This window comes from Brassica rapa, chromosome A05 (assembly GCF_000309985.2).
Source record: "Brassica rapa cultivar Chiifu-401-42 chromosome A05, CAAS_Brap_v3.01, whole genome shotgun sequence".
Lineage (NCBI taxonomy): Eukaryota > Viridiplantae > Streptophyta > Magnoliopsida > Brassicales > Brassicaceae > Brassica > Brassica rapa.
The window spans coordinates 2,009,429-2,026,444 of NC_024799.2; the positions used below are offsets into that span (position 1 = coordinate 2,009,429).

Below are 17,016 nucleotides of genomic sequence, written 5' to 3' on the forward strand. Positions count from 1 at the left end.
ATCTTCCAAAATTTTCAATTTTTTTTAATACATTTGCTAAAAGTTGAAATTAATTATACACACATAAAAAGTTGATAATTCTAACTTTAATTTTTTGCATTTTATTATAATTTTTAAAAATTTGGATTTTGTTTTTAAAAAAATGAAAATTTTGGAATTTTTTTTGATTTTTTAAAGAAAAACAAATATTTAATTTTAATTCAAAATTAATTTTATGAAATTTTTGGAAGATTTTTTTATTTTTTTTTTAAAGGAAAATAATTTTTTATTTTTTTTTAAAGAAAAATAAAATTTTATTTTCAATTTTAATTTCAAAATTTATGTTATAAAAAATTTCTTTAATTTTTTCAATTTTTTGGAATTTAAAGTTCGTTTTAATTTTTTAGAAAGAAAAATAAAATCTTATTTTTAATTTTAATTTCTAAATTAGTTTTATAAAAATCTTCTTTATTTTTTAATTTTTTGGAATTTTAAAGATCTTATTAAGTTTTTAGAGATTTTTTTATATTTAATATGTACCAAATAAAAGTAAACATGTTAGTAAGTATATTGAAAGTGCCAGTACCCCAGTGGTATAATACCTTCCCATTTGACCAACCAACCTGGGTTCAAATCCAGGGGTTTACATATTTTTAATTTCAAATCGTGTAAAACGACGTCGTTTCATCTCATTTGAAAACGACGTCGTTTTACTTAACGTCAACAATAAACGACGTCAAATATTTCTGTTAAATTTGTTGACGGCGTGCTAAATTGGCAAGTTAGCGAAAACATTGTTAATTAATTCTAAAGTCAATGAAAGTTTGGTGTTTTTTTTGCCAGCCCCAAAGTTCATGTTTGTTTTGGCAATTCGTGTAAAGTTGAGGTTTTTTTTGGCCGAATTCTCGAAAGAAAACAAGTTGGCATATAATTTATTTAATAAAAATATTGTATATAAAAGATTTGTTTGGCTCAAATGCTCACACCCCTACTAGACATTGACGTTATAACGGTTGCTTTTTGATCTCAAATTCTCACTATTGTTGTGTCCACTAGACATAATAAATTTGCACAGACGATTATAAAATTCTTGATCTGAGTCATACAAAACAATTTGAAATTGGATCCAGTGAAAAGATACAATAAAGTCACACGTTATAGACAGGTACAAAAAATGTCAGTATTATCATATTGGTGAAGAAGACATCGAATAGATAACTCCTCTTGTTTTTGTCGAGTTCTTATTGTAATTTATAGAACAGTGTAGAATCTTTTCACTTCTTACTCGTTTTAGGTTTGTCACTTGACGTTTTTTCCGCCTCTAACAAGTAAGATCAGGCTTGTCTATAAATTAACAATAAAACGATAAAGAGCTAATACGTAATTTTTTTTGTTGCAAAAAATGGTTAAATCCGGATCTATTAACCCATGGATAGATCCTCTTCTAGACATTCAAATGAGCTAAAAAACAATAGTTCATATCCGTATGGTCAGCATGATTCGAACTAGAGTTCGCTGTATTAAATTTATTCCCTCAAGTTCCACTGGACTACGACTGCTGGTTAGCTAATACATAATAGTTACATACATTTTTTATTTTGTTCAAACGTTGTTTTTGTTAAAAGTGCTCATTATAAAGAAACTTTGTTTTTACTTTTAGATAATATCTGATCAAATATATAAACAAACAACCGAAACCAAAAGTACTTAAAACTAGGCTGCAAGATTTAAACTAATGATTGTTTAACACAGTTCCTAATCATGTAAAACAAACGCAAATTGGGTTTCTCTTTCTTATTTCCTATAAAAAAATGAGAAAGAGAAACAAATACAAAACTCCCTCTTGTTCTGATCTCAAAGCTCTTATCTAAAGCTAGAACGTGACAAACTTGCCTCTACTCTATATATTCGCATTATATATCTTAACGCATATTCATTTTGGTTAAAGCAAAACATTCTAACTGAGAGATGGAGATGGAGATGAAGAGAGGACATGTACTAGCAGTTCCATATCCAACTCAAGGACACATCACACCAATCCGCCAATTCTGCAAACGACTCACCTCCAAAGGTCTCAAAACCACTCTCACTCTCACCACTTTCATTTTCAACTCCATCAAACCCGACCCATCTGGTCCAATCTCCATAGCCACCATCTCAGACGGCTACGACCTCCATGGATTCGACTCATCTGCCTCCATCGACGACTACCTCCAAGACTTCAAAACCTTCGGCTCCAAAACCATCGGAGACATCATCCGCAAACACCACACAAGTGATAGCCCCATCACTTGCATCGTCTACGACGCTTTCATGCCTTGGGCGCTCGACGTTGCCCGAGAGTTCGGTTTAGCTGCGAGTGTTTTCTTCACGCAGTCTTGTGCTGTTAACTACGTTTACTATCTTTCTTACGTAAACCATGGAAGCTTGAAGCTTCCCATTCAAGAACTGCCTTTTCTTGAGCTTCAAGATTTGCCTTCTTTTTTCTCTGTTTCTGGATCTTACCCTGCTTACTTCGAGATGGTGCTACAACAGTTCACAAACTTCGAAAAAGCTGATTTCGTGCTCGTTAATACCTTCCAAGAGTTGGATCTTCATGTTAGTCCTCTCTTCTTACAACTTTCTCAACTATGTCATATTTTATTTCATGTCCCCCCTAGCCATTGTGTAAGAGGACCGCTCGGACGAAACTAAGAGCATGATTAACCCGGGTTCTTAATTTGGAGTTTTAACTCATGATTTGATATTTTTTTGTTTTTTTCTTTTTGCACTTTTCCGGCTAAGAGTCGGGTTTTATATCTCTTATTTAAGAGACGATTCTTTAAAAGTTAAGAAACAGTTCTTACCCGAAGCTAACTCCACCCTAGGAGCCTGGGTTAATGATGGTTTAATATTACTTGCTGGGGGACTGGGGAAATTAGGGCTTTGGCCCGAACCTCCTGGTATTAAAAAAAATTATTGTTATGTTAATGTCCTAACTACTCTGTTTCTGTTACAGGAGAAGGAGTTGTTATCAAAAGTTTGTCCTGTCTTGACAATTGGTCCGAGTGTTCCATCAATGTACTTAGACCAAAGGATCAAATCAGACACAGACTACGATCTTAATCTCTTTGACTCGAAAGACTCTTCCTTCTGCACTAGCTGGCTCGACACTAGACCACAAGGGTCGGTAGTGTATGTAGCATTCGGAAGCATGGCTAAGTTGAACAGTGTCCAGATGGAGGAGCTTGCTTCAGCAATAAGCAACTTCAGCTTCTTGTGGGTTGTCAGAGAGTCAGAGGAGGCAACAATGCCATCAGGGTTTCTTGAGACAGTGGATAAAGACAAGAGCTTGGTCTTGAAATGGAGCCCCCAGCTTGAAGTTCTATCAAACAAAGCCATAGGTTGTTTTTTGACTCACTGTGGCTGGAACTCAACTATGGAGGCGTTGACCTTTGGGGTTCCCATGGTTGCTATGCCTCAGTGGACGGATCAACCGATGAACGCCAAGTACATACAAGATGTGTGGAAGGCTGGAGTTCGTGTGAAGATGGACGAGGAGAGTGGGATTGTTAAGAGAGAGGAGATTGATTTTAGCATTAAGGAAGTGATGGAAGGAGAGAAGAGTAAAGAGATGAAGGAGAACGCGAAAAAATGGAGAGACTTGGCTGTCAAGTCACTCAGCGAAGGAGGGTCTACAGATGTTAACATTGATACATTTGTAACAAAGGCTCTGAGCAAATAAGTTACTAGAAGAAGTAGCAAAGATGTTACGTGCTCCTAATCACTATGCTTTGTTTCTATATTACTCCAGTTGTTTGTCGTAGTTAATTGCTACATTTATGTTATGGAAACTGTTTTTTTAATTACATAAGAAGTTGTTGTAGAAAGCTTGTCCAGTGTTGGCAGTTGGTCCTACAGGTCTCGTCGCAGCTCCATGCATTGGAATCTATCTGCTTCATTTCCTTCAACGTTTGCATAATATCGATTCCATTGACAACTATGTATGTTTCTTCTTATTCAACAAAAACAAAAGATGTCTGTACTAGAGAAATATCATTTTTTCAAATAATTATTTGGTGGGCTTATTTTCATTGGTTTCATATCAAACCGTGATTTTTTTTTACCTGCATGCAAAAAGTTGTACCTACTGCTTAGACACTTTGGGACCAATTGTGATTCTTACTTTATTAGGTTTGAACAAATACATAAAAACAAGACTATGAAAAAAGTCATTCTTTTCTATTATTCTTTGTTAGGTTTAACATATACATCACTTGGACTATGGACCACGACGTTATAGATAACATTATTTTAAGTTAAAATTGACTAGTAGTCTAGTATTGAACTATTGATTAAGAGAATCTTCCAACTTGATTACTTCCTATTTACTTACGTTTCCGTATGACTCTTAACGCTCCATCATTTTAGTTCCAGAAAATAACACTAAAACAAGACCATCTTCAGTTTTCTAGACCTCTGACACATTTTCTTTCCTTGTGAAAGAAAAGAAACTCAGGTTTGTCTTCTTGCTCTCATCACAAGCTGTTGTCTTCTTTTGCAATAATCTTACCAACACCTATCAACATAATCTTTACAAATTTTTTTTTGTAAGCAAGAGCGAGAGAGAGAGAGAGAGAGACAGAGATGGAGAAGAAGAGAGGGCATGTGCTAGCAGTGCCTTTCCCAAGCCAGGGACACATCACACCGATGCGCCAATTCTGCAAAAGACTTCACTCCAAAGGTTTCAAAGCCACTCACACTCTAACCGCTTTCATCTTCAACACGGTCCACCTCGACCCATCTAGCCCCATCTCCGTTGCCAAAATCTCCGACGGCTACGACCAGGGAGGCTTCTCATCAGCCGGATCAGTCCCCGAATACCTCCAGAACTTCAAAACCTTTGGCTCCAAAACCGTCGCTGACGTCATCCGCAAGCATCAGGCTAGCGACGACCCCATCACTTGTATCGTCTACGATTCTTTCATGCCTTGGGCGCTCGACCTCGCGAGGGAGTTTGGTTTATACGCGGCGCCTTTCTTCACGCAGTCTTGTGGTGTTAACTATGTGAACTATCTTTTTTACGTGAACCGTGGAAGCTTGAATCTTCCCATAAAGGATTTGAGTTTTCTTGAGCCTCAAGACTTGCCTACTTTCGTCACCCCTACTGGGTCCCACCTTGCTTACTTTGAGATGGTGCTTCAGCAGTTCACCAACTTCAAAGAGGCTGATTTCGTACTCGTTAATTCCTACAAGGAGCTCGATGTTCATGTTAGTTTATGTCTTAACAACTCTGTTTTATGTCTAAACTCCTTTGTTTTTTTGTCCTAGTTAGGCTGTTTTTTTTTGACCTAGTTACTATTTTCCCTTAACTATTTTTTATTTTTTTCCTGTTTTCTGTTTATAGGAGGAAGAGTTGTTGTCAAAAGTTTGTCCTATATTGACAATAGGACCGACTGTTCCATCAATGTACTTAGACCAACAAATCAAATTAGACAACGATAATGATTTGAACCTCTTTGACTCCAAAGAGGCTGCCTTATGCACTGCTTGGCTCAACACAAGGCCAGAAAGGTCAGTGGTGTATATAGCGTTCGGGAGCATGGCTCAGCTGAGCAGCGTGCAGATGGAAGAGCTTGCTTCGGCCGTAAGAAGCTTCAGCTACCTGTGGGTGGTCAGAGCTTCAGAGGAGTCAAAGCTCCCATCAGGGTTTCTTGAATCAGTGGATAAAGATAAGTGTTTGGTTTTGAGGTGGAGTCCTCAACTTGAAGTTCTGTCAAACAAAGCAGTCGGTTGCTTCATGACCCACTGTGGCTGGAACTCGACCATGGAAGGATTGACTCTAGGGGTTCCCATGGTGGCTATGCCTCAGTGGACCGATCAACCGATGAATGCAAAGTACATACAAGATGTGTGGAAGGTTGGGGTTCGTGTGAAGGCGGAGAAAGAGACTGGGGTTGCAATGAGAGAGGAGATTGAGTTTAGCATTAAGGAAGTGATGGAAGGAGAGAAGAGCAAAGAGATGAAGAAGAATGCAATGAAATGGAGAGACTTGGCTGTCAAGTCACTCAGTGAAGGAGGCTCTACAGATATCAATATTAACATATTTGCATCAAAGATTCAAACCAAATAAGTAACTTACATGATGAGGTAGCAAAGTTCTCTGCTTCTAATTCCTATGTGGATCTATCTGTTTTCCTCATTCAGAATAATTTTCTAAGTTGATTCTTCTTTAGTGTTACAAAAAAAAAATTGATTTTTCTTTAGTTTGTATTTTCATCATGTGTTTACTTCTCAACCTCCTCAATAAAATCACACAAGGAAAATATTGCAATATATTGTTTTGAATACTCTCAATTATCACTAGTAACTTATGTATCCTAAATCTTTGAACCCAACACCAACGTTTGGATGCTAACACTCCTCAATAAACCTGCAGATTAAACGATAAACGGATTTAAAAAGTGGCACTTGTTCTATTGGCCGTTTAGTGGACCATTTGATTAAGTTTAGTTGTTGAGCTCTGCGCACAAGAATATAATTTGTAGGCTATTACTAGCCATGTGATCTTGTAGTAAAGTCAAATTGATTCGTCAAGTGAGAATCAAACTAATTTAACTAAATAAACCAGTCTATGTTTCCGTCGCAATTGCCATTAGTCTTCAGTCGATTTGATTCATGTTATCTTTGCTATAAAAAGGTACTATGTTTCTAGCTAATGCCTAAGAAAAAAAAGAGAGCATTATGTTTCTAGACTCCGAAACAAGGTCGGCTTGAAAAGTAAACAACGCCTTCAATCTTGCGTAGATAATTGCACGAACCAAGAACTGACAAAAAAAAATTACAAGAACCAAGAACCATCGTTCTTTTTTGTGCTTTCGATTTTGAAATAATTTTTAATGAATAAATTTAACAATTCATTAAAAAAGGAATTTTATTTCTATGGAACAAGTTATGGATTTGAGCAGTGATATATTCACTTAGTTGTACGGGCGTTTATCCAAATATGCAAGCAATATGATACAGAGCATAAAGAAAAAGAGGTGTTCATTGACTAGATTTAGAACGTGACACCACAAATTAAAACTATAGGCGTTTTTGTTGTCTCAAGGCTCATGAAGATCTCATTCACAACTAACTAACAATAAAAGGAAAAATATATATTATCAAATAACAAATTTATACATTGCATATATGGTTATATTCCGCCGAGTTACCGTGCAGGATTTCTTGCATCATGTGACACTCAAATTTCCAACTGTCTCAGATCACTTTTGTTTCTTGGTTTCTTCTCCAAGTTCAATATGAAGTCAATGTAAAATTTATATTATTTAAGAAAATAAATATGGTTAGAAATTTTGGCATAGCAAAGAAAACTTATAATGTTCTATATTTTTTTTGTAACAATACAACTATATCTCGACCCGCGCAACTACGCAGATGTTTGTTTTCATTTTTATATACATAAATATTTATTTTAAATCATTAGTAGTATATATTTTTAAAAGTTTAATCATATATTTAAATATTTATATAACTATTTGAGATATAATAATTAAATAATTTTGTAGTTTATATGTTGTAGTTAATCAATTGTTTAAAACCATCATATGTATTTGTTGCTTTTAATTATATATTTATTTTATTATATTAATTTGCATTTAGTTATTAAACAAATTAATATATGCATGAAACAACATATTTGAAAATTATTTTATATTTAATTTATGTTAAATTTTGATCCGCCTTTCAAAGCTGAATTTCTTTTTAACAATATTTTCTTTTTACTTTTATTCATTTTAGATAATATATTATTATATAAAGAAAAATCTTAATTGTATACATGTATTATATAGTTTGCTAATGTTAAGTCATTATGTCATCGTATTATATTTTTAACATGAATATTTTATATTTATGAAAGTAAATTTTATAAATTTATCAATTTAATATAAATTTATCATTTTCGTTCAATATAATAATTTTATTTTAACATGATTGATTATGATTATAAAATAGATAAAAATTGGATAAAATTCTTAATTTTATAAACGATAATTGAATATATATTAATGCACAATAAAAGTTCATTGCTAATTACAAAATTAGTGAAAATATTTACATAAACTTTTTAAAAATTAAAACATTTTTAAATATTTATCAACAGATTTGTTAGAATAAACTTTAAATATACATATATATATATATATCTATATTTTAAATAAAAAATATCATGATTAAATTAGTTACAAATATTTTATATTATTAGCTTTAATGAATACATTGTTAATTTTCATACATGTATTATATAGTTTGCTAATGTTAACTCGTAGGACCAACACATTATATTTTTGAACATAAATATTTTAATTAAAATAAATTATATATAAATTTATTAGTTTAATATAAGTTTACCATATTTAGCTCAATATAATATTTTTCTTTTAATACGATTGATTATGATGATATAATAGATAAAAATAAGATAAATTTTTTATTCTTCATTTTAAAAGCGATAACTAAATATATTAATGTATAATAGTATTTCAAAAATAAATACGAAATAATTGAAAATATTTACATATAACTATTCTAGAAAAATCATTTTAACTATTTCTAAAATAAACCTTTTAAGTATCTAATTAATTTTTTAATTATATTAAACTCATGTACTATTTGTATTAAATTTTTGATGTTAATCTAACATAATATTTTCTAATTAAATTTATTATCTCTAACATTTAAGATTTGTTAATTTAGAGTTTTGTACCACACTGTTAAAAATATGCTATTAATATGAATGATCGGTCTACAAATGCTATTTTGAAAGTGATTTATTTTTTTGTTACTAAATATAGTGGTTGGTTTAGTTTTATTTTTCAATAATAGATGTATATGGCTGCTTTATTTACAAAAACGATAATCAATCTTATTTTTATATAGACCATATTTACATATTATTCATTAATGTAATTGTTTGTTTTTTTATCTTGTGCAATTTTGAAAGTTTAATAGGCATCGTACCAATTTATTTCATTAACATAAATGATAGATGAATGATTGAAAAATTATATTTCACGTGAATATTTTATTTTCAGTGTCTTTATTATCAAATTTAGTTGTAGATTTAAGTATTAATTATATAACATGATGAGAATTGCAAATAAAGTTTAACATTGAAAAATTCATTGTATATAATCCAAGAGTTTTGAGGTAAAAAAAGTCTAAATCACCAATAGACAACATAAGAAACCTCAAAAAAACATAGATAATAAAGAGAAAATTCATGTTTAAAAGGACAAAAACAAACATAATGTATTACAATTTCCAGTTTAATAATTTAAATGAAGCAGACATTTTATAAATTAATTCCTTAATATAGATTAATCAGATAGATGAATGATTGAAAAATTATATTTCATGTGAATATTTTATTTTCAGTGTCTTTATTATCAAATTTAGTTGTAGATTTAAGTATTAATTATATACCATGATGAGAATTGCAAATAAAGTTTAACATTGAAAAATTCATTGTATATAATCCAAGAGTTTTGGGGTAAAAAAGTCTAAATCACCAATAGACAACATAAGAAACCTCAAAAAACATAGATAATAAAGAGAAAATTCATGTTTAAAAGGACAAAAACAAACACAATGTATTACAATTTCCAGTTTAATAATTTAAATGAAGCAGACATTTTATAAATTAATTCCTTAATATAGATTAATCAGTCAAGTATTAAATTCATAGAAATAATTCGATCTGACATATATGTATGACCAAAACCTAAAATATGATTATAATCATAAGGAAATTAATATGTAAGTTAATACTAAATTAAACATAATTTGTCTTTAATATTATATAATCTAAGGTTTTAATTAGTATTCATGTTTTAATAATAGAGATATCACTAATAATTTGAAACAATAAATTAAATTACTGCATGCAAACTATAAAAATGTTGGTTTTAAAAATATTAGTAATATAGTAAATATGAAAATTATATACTACTAATCATGTAAATCAAATATTTATATGTATAAAAATAAAAATAATCTTCCGCACGGTTGTGCGGATTAAAATTTAGTTTATATTTAAAATGAAAAAATATAAAAAAATATTATGATTAAAGTAGTTCAAAGATTCTATGTATTATTAGTTTTAATAAAGTACATTTAATAAAATTTATAAATAATTGTCTGAATTAAAAAAATGCACACATGAAAATAGTCACGATTTCTATTTTTTATTTTTAGAAAATAGTACATAATCGACCTATGGTCATGCTAGTTAATTGATGATGTGTCAATTTCATTGGTTGGTGAGCTATTTGACGTTTTACGTTAACTGTACAGTACCCCAAATTCGTTTTGACTGCTAAGATCGGATCTCCTCCATTCCATTATCACATGTCACATGCCATTTCCATAACATAAGGCTCATATATGAATATACCTCTTTTTTATCCTTCTTTGTTATGATATAATTACTCAATATGTAACAATCTACATATATCATTTTATATTATAAATTATGTATAATGTATATATTTTTATTCTTAGTAAATAAATTAGCATTTGACAGTTTGCTATATTCCAAATAGCTTAAAAATTAAATGTCTCTTTTTCAAAAAAAAGAAGAAGTAAATGTCTCGACTACGGCTCTCTAGTAGTTGGCACGTTATAAAACGGAACGTGGAATATCACATGCTTTTTTTCGTCCACCCTTAAAAGTAGCCTTAAATAGTTCTCATCTTTCTGTTAAAACTTGAATAGTTTTTTTTTTTTTGGTAAAAAGAACTTGAATAGTTCTCATTGCTTATCATCACATGTAAACCGTACATATCATTTTTAAGATCCTATATTTATCTTGTACTTCAACGTGATGTTGGAACTTATTTCTGGATATGTTACGCTGACACTTTTTTTTTTGAAAAAGGTTTACTTATGATGGCACTTTTAGACTAGTTTCCTGCAAATTCTTTTGTCCGAGCGACGGGATCGTATAAATTGTATAAGATACTAAAAATAGCGCATGTCATATTAAAAACGAAGATATTGGAAAATTTTTTAAAATGAACAAAAAATATGTGCAATTTTCCATCTTACTAAAAGTATTTTGCAAATCTATGTCAAATTAAAATCATGTTCTCAAATATGAAGTGAGTATAGCAATGCCAATTACTCTCAACAACCCATATTATGATCACATGGAGATTATTGAGTACATAATATTGTTTTGAAATAATATCATACGTCAGTACGTACGTCCCGTAGACTAATAATTCATACAATAATAAATTGTGCACATAAAAGCCATAATTAGTTAAGTATATTATCATATATAACTTGGAATCAATTCACTATACTTATACACCGCATATAACGTGATTAGTCATAAATTCACGGATCGTCCGGTCAAATACATAAAATACATTTTCTCCTTATATATACAGTTTTCTCATTACTTCGCCCTAAGTCATTATAATCACACAAAGCCATCAAAAACTAAAAAAAAAAACTAAGATGGCCAATAACATCTCTTTTCCTTGTACCATCATGTTATTCTTCATTGTTTTCTATCTTATCAACTCATCAAACGCAATGCCATCGTTTAATGTACAGAGATACGGAGCTAGAGGTGATGGGAGAACAGACGCGACCGAGCCATTTTTGACAGCTTGGTCATTAGCATGTGAGTCACGGGCTCGAGCCATGGTCTACATTCCCCGAGGAACATACTTGGTTAGAAACCTAGTCTTTTGGGGTCCTTGTAAGAATATTATAACTTTCAAAATCGATGGAACACTCGTTGCTCCGGAAAACTACTGGAGTATAGGTAGTTCTGGTTACTGGATCCTATTCGCTAAGGTAAACCGGATCTCGGTTTACGGTGGAATCCTTGATGCTAGAGGAGCTGGTTATTGGTCTTGTAGAAAGAAAGGTGGTCATTGTCCTCAGGGTGCAAGGGTATACTTATAACAACACCCATTTTCAATTTATTTGTTAGCTAGCTATTTTAATATATATAATGGTTACTTTTGCAGTCTATCTCGTTTAGCTGGTGCGATAATGTTCTACTTAGCGGACTAACGTCGTTGAATAGTCAGAATATTCACGTTACGGTTCATCATTCTTCTAATGTTCGGATTCAAAACATAAGAATCAGGGCTCCAAGTGGAAGTCCCAATACTGACGGTATTATCGTCCAGGCTTCTTCTGGAGTCACCATTAGTGGGGGAGTCATCGGGACCGGTGATGACTGCATTGCTCTTAATCCAGGATCCAAGAACATTTGGATCGAACGTTTGAATTGTGGACCCGGACATGGAATCAGGTAAACAAAATTATAGTAATTAATTTGATATGATGATATCGTACTAATTAAACCACTAGTTAACATGGCTTTACTTGTACATTGGATCCAGCATTGGGAGTCTTGGGGAATACGCTAACGAGGAAGGTGTGCAGAATATCACCGTCACAAGCTCTATTTTCACCAAGACGCAAAATGGAGTCAGAATAAAGAGTTGGGGTAGGCCGAGCAATGGGTTTGTGAGGAATGTGCAATTCCGAAACTTGGTAATGAGGAATGTTGAAAATCCATTAATCATCGATCAAAACTATTGCCCTAGTAAAAAAGGCTGCCCTAATCAGGTGAATAACCTAATCAATTTGGCGTAGCTCAGTCCTCTTATATAGCTTTTTTTTCTTCTAATGAGAACTGGTTATGATTGATCATATAGAGCTCTGGCGTGAAGATAAGTGGAGTGACGTACGCAAACATAAAGGGAACATCAGCAACGCCAGTAGCTATGAAACTGGATTGTAGTGGAAGTAATCATTGCACAGGGATTACATTAAAAAACATTAATCTCAAGTACATGAGAAGGTCATCAGCTTCTTATTGCAAGAACGCTCATGGACGAGCCTCTGGCGTTATGATTCCAAGGAATTGTATGTGATATATATAAGAAGTCTAAGATTTTATCGTTGGGATTATATTTTATGAACCCTAAGAGTAATTGTTGGATGTAGATATGTGACAAAGAGATGTTTAATTCGTTTTGATGTTTCATAGCAACTTAAGAATCATCCGAAGTTAAATGTGGTGAATTCTTTCTATGAAGGGAAATAAAGAGAAACGATCCATTTGATTATTGGCTTATCATTGTGGTTGTACCATTTTTGCTTTGCTTCATATTTTATCTGAAATATATGTGAAACCCGTTTTTTTAATCGGAAACTGGCCATTAAATAATTGGAGCTAAAGTAATTAGTCAAACTATGTCAGATTTATTATTTGGGTTAAAAAATGTTCCATCTGACAAGATCCAAGTGGCCTTTTAAATATATACAGTCAAATAAATTTGAATTACAAAGTGATAGAGATCTTTAATTAGTTCTTTTTTTTTGTCACAGAGATCTTTAGTTCTAGATTCAATAACTTATGTACTATATGAAAAAATAATACAAATAACTTTAGTTTTCACGGCAAAGATCGGATCTACTCCCTTCCATTAGTACTAGTACACACTTGTTAAATGCCATTTACATACCACAAGGCTCATATGTATGAATATGTTTTGGTTTAACCTTTCATTTTTTTACTCTGATCTGATTGCTAAGGATGTTACAGTATACATATAGCATTTGTACCATAAATATATGAACTGGGACTATTACAATTTATTCTCGTCACTTTTTTCTAATCACAAAGTGTTTAATTTGACCATTAGTATTCAATATTTAGTTGAAATACTTTATTAAGCACCTTGAGTTGTTAACAGAAATCAGCATTGCACTCAGTTGACCAAAAGTATATTTCTATAATAATACAGTTATACAGGTAATGAATAGTTGTGGATTTTCGAATACATGTTTTGTCCGTCTGAGATATTTTTCATAACCAAATAAAAAGAGAGTGAAAATAGGCAAATAGCGCACGCCCACACACACAAATTTGGTTGATACCGTTATATATAGTCATAATCAAATTTCGTCGTCTGAGTGAGATATTTATCTCACTTGATTAATTTTGCTGTTTTGTAACCTAATAACGATAACATTATCAGCCATATTTGACTTTATATTTTGACAAGAAAAAACTTGACAAAAATTTGAATTAATATCGATGCCTTTGAGAACGGCTTAGACTTCCAAATTTAGAAATATATTTCGTAGAAAGGGTTTAGAAATTTTAAAACAACACTAAAAATCATATGCTTCAATATATAGAGCATTTACCGAAAAAATCAATATTTTCTAGGAGTTAACACATAGATTTTGAGAAAAATTCAAAAATATGAAAATCATGTTTTAATGCATAGTTGCATCTTTCACTAACATATGATAAAGGTCAAAGAGGTTTGAAACTTTTGTTATCTCCGTTTCCCTAGAAAATGGCGATTTTATAGTGGTTAGTCCACCAATTTAGGAAGTATTATGAAGTTTTACTAAATTAATTGAAAAAAAATTAAAACGATGTCCATGTACCATGAAATAGAGTTTAATATACATTAAGACAAATGTAGAATGTGTTTAGAAATTTTAAAACAACACTAGAGATCATAAGCTTTAGTATATAAAGCATTTGCAGAAAAATTCAATATTTTCGTAGGGAATACTGTTTTAATGCATAGTTGCATCTTTAACTAATATATGATGAAGGTCAAAGAGTATTGAAACTTTTGTTGTCTCCATTTCTCAAGAAAATAACGATTTTAGTGGTTAGTCCACCAATTTAGGAAGTATTATGAAGTTTTACTAAATTAATTGACAAAAAATTAAAACGATGCCAATGTACAAGGAAATAAAGTTTAATATACATTAATACAAATGTAGAATATGTTTAGAAATTTTAAAACAAAACTAAAGATCATAGGCTTTAGTATATAGAGCGTTTACCGAAAAATTCAATATTTTCGTAGGGGTTAGTTAACACATAGATTTTGAGAAAAATTCAAAAATATGAAAATACTATTTTAATGCATAATTGCATCCTTCACTAGCATATGATGAAGGTAAAAGAGGTTTGTAACTTTTGTTGTCTCTATTTCTCTAGAAAATAGCAATTTTATCGTGTTAGTCCACCGATTTAGGGAGTATTATGAAGTTCTACTAAATTAATTGACAAAAAAATTAAAATTATGCCTATGTACCATGAAAGAGAGCTTAATATACATTAATACAAATGTAGAATGTGCTTAAATATTTTAAAACAACACTAAAGATTATAGGCTTCAGTATATAGATAATTTCCCAAAAAAATCAATATTTTCGTAGGGGTTAACACATAGATTTTAAGAAAAATTCAAAAAAATGAAAATCACGTTTTAATGAATAGTTGCATCATTAACTAACATATGATGAATGTCAAAGAGGTTTGGAACTTTTGTTGTCTCCGTTTCTTTAAAAAATAGCGATTTTATCATGGTTATTCTACCAATTTAGGAAGTATTTTGAAGTTTTACTAAATTAATTGACAAAAAATTATAATGATGCCATGTACCATGAAAGAGAGTTTAATATACATTAATACAAATGTAGAATGTGTTTAGATATTTTAAAACAACACTAAAGATCATAGGCTTTATTACATATAACATTTACCGAAAAAATCAATATTTTCGTTGGGGTTCACACATAGATTTCGACAAAAGTTCAAAAATATTAAAATACTGTTTTAATACATATTTGCATCCTTCACTAACATATTATGGATGTCAAAGAGGTTTGAAACTTTTGTTGTCTCCGTTTCTCTAGAAAATAGCGATTTTATCGTGTTAGTCCGTGCACCGATTTAGAGAGTATTATGAAGTTCTACTAAATTAATTGACAAGAAATTAAAATGATGCTCATGTACCATGAAAGAGAGTTTAATATACATTAATACAAATGTAGAATGTGTTTAGATATTTTAAAACAACACATATATTTTGAGAAAATTTTAAAAATATGAAAATCATGTTTTAATGCATAGTTGCATCACTCACTAACGTATGATGAAGGTAAAAGAGTATTGAAACTTTTGTTGTCTCTTTTTCTCTAGAAAATAGTGATTTTGTAGTGGTTATTCCACCAATTTAGGGAGTATTATGAAGTTCTACTAAATTAATTGACAAAAATTAAAATGATGCTCATGTACCATGAAAGAGAGTTTAATATAAATTAATACAAATGTAGAATGTGTTTAGATATTTTAAAACAACACAAAAGATCATAGACTTCAGTATATAGAGCATTTTCCGAAAAAATGAATAATTTCGTAGGGATTAACACATAGAATTTGAGAAAAATTCAAAAATATGAAATCATGTTTTAATGCATAGTTGCATCCTTCACTAACATATGATGAAGGTCAAAGAGGTTTGAAATTTTTTTTGTCTTCGTTTCTCTAGAAAATAGCGATTTTATAGTGGTTAGTCCACCAATTTAGAGAGTATTATGAAGTTTTACTAATTTAATTGGCAAAAAATTAAAACGATGCCCATGTACCATGAAAGAGAGTTTAATATAAATTAATACAAATGTGGAATGTTTTTAGAAATTTTAAAACATCACTAAAGATCATACGCTTCAGTAATGTAGCATTTCCCGAAAAATTCAATATTTTCGTAGGGAACACATAGATTTCGAGAAGAAATCAAAAATATGAAAATACTGTTTTAATGCATAGCTGAATCCTTCATTAACATATGATGAACGTCAAAAAGGTTTGGAACTTTTGTTGTCTCCGTTTCTCAAGAAAATAGCAATTTAATAGTGGTTAGTCCACCAATTTAGGAAGTATTATGAACTTTTACTAAATTAATTGACAAAAAATTAAAAAGATGTCCATGTACCATGAAAGAAAGTTTAATATACATTACTACAAATTTATAATGTGTTTAGAAATTTTAAAACAACACTAAAGATCATAGGCTTCAGTATATAAAACATTTACCGAAAAACTTAATATTTTCGTAGGGGTAAACATATAGATTTTGAAAAAATTTCAAAAATATGAAAATTCTGTTTTAATGCATAATTGCATTCTTCACTAACATATGATGA

General features: G+C 30.9%; 3 protein-coding genes and 1 long non-coding RNA gene across 6 annotated transcripts; all 4 read left to right on the top strand.

The window, feature by feature from the left end:
- The first annotated feature begins 901 nt into the window (after nucleotides 1-901).
- On the top strand, nucleotides 902-3,923 carry LOC103866750 (UDP-glycosyltransferase 74F2). Its single transcript, XM_009144726.3, has 2 exons — nucleotides 902-2,577; nucleotides 2,978-3,923. Exons 1-2 carry the CDS (start codon nucleotides 1,948-1,950, stop codon nucleotides 3,701-3,703), a joined length of 1,356 nt encoding a protein of 451 aa, XP_009142974.1. The 5' UTR covers nucleotides 902-1,947; the 3' UTR covers nucleotides 3,704-3,923.
- A 345-nt stretch (nucleotides 3,924-4,268) lies between these two features.
- On the top strand, nucleotides 4,269-6,294 carry LOC103866747 (flavonol 7-O-beta-glucosyltransferase UGT74F1). Of its 3 annotated transcripts, none has more exons than XM_009144725.3 (3): nucleotides 4,269-4,477; nucleotides 4,574-5,229; nucleotides 5,366-6,294. In XM_009144725.3, the coding sequence occupies exons 2-3, from the start codon at nucleotides 4,606-4,608 to the stop codon at nucleotides 6,089-6,091; spliced, it is 1,350 nt and encodes a 449-aa protein (XP_009142973.2). In that variant the 5' UTR covers nucleotides 4,269-4,477; nucleotides 4,574-4,605; the 3' UTR covers nucleotides 6,092-6,294. The 3 variants fall into 3 exon arrangements, with proteins under 3 accessions (XP_009142973.2, XP_009142972.2, XP_033148334.1); XM_009144724.3 differs by having other exon boundaries at nucleotides 4,578-5,229; XM_033292443.1 differs by having other exon boundaries at nucleotides 4,586-5,229.
- A 1,747-nt stretch (nucleotides 6,295-8,041) lies between these two features.
- Nucleotides 8,042-14,080, top strand: LOC103866751 (polygalacturonase). Its single transcript, XM_009144727.2, has 4 exons — nucleotides 8,042-11,931; nucleotides 12,009-12,298; nucleotides 12,390-12,618; nucleotides 12,708-14,080. Exons 1-4 carry the CDS (start codon nucleotides 11,488-11,490, stop codon nucleotides 12,924-12,926), a joined length of 1,182 nt encoding a protein of 393 aa, XP_009142975.1. The 5' UTR covers nucleotides 8,042-11,487; the 3' UTR covers nucleotides 12,927-14,080.
- A 957-nt stretch (nucleotides 14,081-15,037) lies between these two features.
- LOC117134279 lies at nucleotides 15,038-16,798 on the top strand. The gene is made up of 2 exons (XR_004458518.1): nucleotides 15,038-16,329; nucleotides 16,677-16,798. It is a non-coding gene; the product is annotated as an uncharacterized LOC117134279 (long non-coding RNA).
- The last annotated feature ends 218 nt before the right edge of the window (nucleotides 16,799-17,016 follow it).

Excerpts from the sequence above, each read along its gene's own strand:
- LOC103866747 (XM_009144725.3), top strand. The coding sequence starts at position 4,606 with ATGGAGAAGAAGAGAGGGCATGTGCTAGCAGTGCCTTTCCCAAGCCAG. Across the intron at positions 5,230-5,365 it reads ACAAGGAGCTCGATGTTCAT|GAGGAAGAGTTGTTGTCAAA; the intron begins GTTAGTTTATGT and ends TTCTGTTTATAG.
- LOC103866750 (XM_009144726.3), top strand. The coding sequence starts at position 1,948 with ATGGAGATGGAGATGAAGAGAGGACATGTACTAGCAGTTCCATATCCA. Across the intron at positions 2,578-2,977 it reads TCCAAGAGTTGGATCTTCAT|GAGAAGGAGTTGTTATCAAA; the intron begins GTTAGTCCTCTC and ends TTTCTGTTACAG.
- LOC103866751 (XM_009144727.2), top strand. The coding sequence starts at position 11,488 with ATGGCCAATAACATCTCTTTTCCTTGTACCATCATGTTATTCTTCATT. Across the intron at positions 11,932-12,008 it reads ATTGTCCTCAGGGTGCAAGG|TCTATCTCGTTTAGCTGGTG; the intron begins GTATACTTATAA and ends TTACTTTTGCAG. Across the intron at positions 12,299-12,389 it reads GGACCCGGACATGGAATCAG|CATTGGGAGTCTTGGGGAAT; the intron begins GTAAACAAAATT and ends CATTGGATCCAG.